Source organism: Phytophthora parasitica (genome assembly GCF_000247585.1).
Source record: "Phytophthora parasitica INRA-310 unplaced genomic scaffold supercont2.78, whole genome shotgun sequence".
Taxonomy (NCBI): Eukaryota; Oomycota; class Peronosporomycetes; order Peronosporales; family Peronosporaceae; genus Phytophthora; species Phytophthora nicotianae.
Window position 1 is genome coordinate 49,780 of NW_008649064.1, and position 1,937 is coordinate 51,716.

Here is a 1,937-nt window from a genome sequence, read left to right on the forward strand (position 1 = left end):
CCCCCCCCCACAATCTGACCCTACCACCCGGATACGGCGAGGGAATGACGACACTTTTCTGTGGCCTGAAGCGCTTGGAGGCTGAGCGTGATCAGTCCGGTGGTGCTCGCGAGTCTGGCAAACGACCTTTTATGTATTCGAGATACTAGTACGTGATGCTATGCAAGGCGACACTAGGATGAGATGATGGTGGTTTTGCCCACTTATTTCTAGCAGCGCAATGGAACCTAATGTGCCGATCAAAGTCCGTCGAAACCATTCAAACATCGCACTTGGTGTGTGCTGACGACAGTGTTAGTATTGTGCTTCACAAGACCAAAAATGAAGCCACGCCCTTGCGAATTGAATGTGTACCGTAGAATTTTGTCTCTGAACCCTCTGAATCACCTTTGATGCACTGAGATAGCGCCTTACTAAACCGTCGCTTTTGATTAGAGCGGGGGAAAAGGATCCAGGTTGAAGGCGTGGGTGACAGGCCAAATAGATTGCCAGTGCAGTTAGCCAGCAAGTCACTGGAGACCCGGAGTTAGCGTACAGGTGCCGTGGGTCTTTTAATCCGCTACCTTCTTGGTTAGTTTGCATCAGGTGGGGGCCATCCATAGTGAGTATTTGTCTTCGCTGTGGTTGGTCCCTTGGCGGCGTCCAAGACAGATACTTCCGGTATGAAAGCGCAGGAGATCTACTATTCGTGCACTAAGAGGCTCACAACTAAAGGCTAGTACATTCCTGCGTCTTTTGCGTGAAGCGAAAAAAGCGGAAAATCCAAATGCACGGTCAGTACCCTATCGAAAGCGCAAGCGCACGAAGCTGGACAGCACGACGGTAGAGTAGAACGCGGGTGTTGCAATCAGTTTGACGAGTAGCTGGCGGGTCGAGTCTCAAACAGCATATTTTTCGTATGTTTTCTGCCAATAAATTAGCCTTTGCACATCGTAGTGAGACTGTCTTACGTTTTCTGCTTACAATTCAATGTAACCAAGCGAGCTGAGGCATACCCACCCACTCGAACTTGTACTAGTAAGTTTTATTCTTTACCGTCTTACATTCCTAGACCCTTTAACCGCCATTACTGCCAGCATATCTGCAGTTCGCGCATTAATTGCTCGAGTCTAAACCTCTCCATTTATTGTTGTGTTTTTGCTTCGAGTATAAGAGCACATAATATGCAGCAAAACCTTACTTTGAAACCTTCTCTACAATGATATATAGCAGATATTGGCGATGATGATCAATCAAACAATATTGTATAGTTTGGCAAATGTTGTAATGCTGCAATAACAATACTTTCTTTTTTCAATCCCTGTCGGCTTGTAGTTCAAGCCAAGGCGAGTGGTGTCCGTGTACACTGTATCATGGTTCATAAACTAATAAAACCCTAACATGTATGTCACCTTTGACAAAGGGAAGTCAGTACTCGTACTAGGTATTAGGCATTCCGTACTCAGTTTTATTATTATTACGGATTTCACCGAATAGTGCCCGGGTCACACTATTCAAAACTGCCCAGGACACTATTTACTATTGCCCAGGTCAACTGCTCAGGTCGCTATTCAATATTGTCCATAAAAAAACAATCACTTTGAGAGGAGGGCTTCTAAACAGTGCAGGGTTACTAAGCGTTGTGAAGAAAAAAAAAGTCTTACACATGGGAGCTGAATTTATCGATGCAAATGTATCATCAACGACATTGCAAAAGCCCAACTGAGAGTGATTAAAGCAACTGGTTATTGTTTCAAGTACTTCTAGGAGACTCTTCCATGGAGACTGCCTTCCATATGTATGTCTAGTGACCATGATGGAAACCTGCCACCTAGGTGTTCGACACCAAGGTTGAATTTTACACGCCATCGTAGGCGTCATCTGTGCCAAAGTAACTATACAGATAGTAATCTGGCGTGGTCAGGTTGAACGCTGGCATTTCGGCCACACACGATTTA

The 1,937-nt window shown here is 45.2% G+C and overlaps 1 protein-coding gene across 1 annotated transcript; it reads left to right on the top strand.

Annotated features, from left to right (window-relative positions):
- Window positions 1-44: 44 nt before the first annotated feature.
- PPTG_24264 (hypothetical protein) lies at window positions 45-286 on the top strand (the record flags this gene model as incomplete). Its single annotated transcript, XM_008916004.1, has 2 exons — window positions 45-148; window positions 214-286. 2 exons carry the CDS (start codon window positions 45-47, stop codon window positions 284-286), a joined length of 177 nt encoding a protein of 58 aa, XP_008914252.1.
- Between the last annotated feature and the right edge of the window lie 1,651 nt (window positions 287-1,937).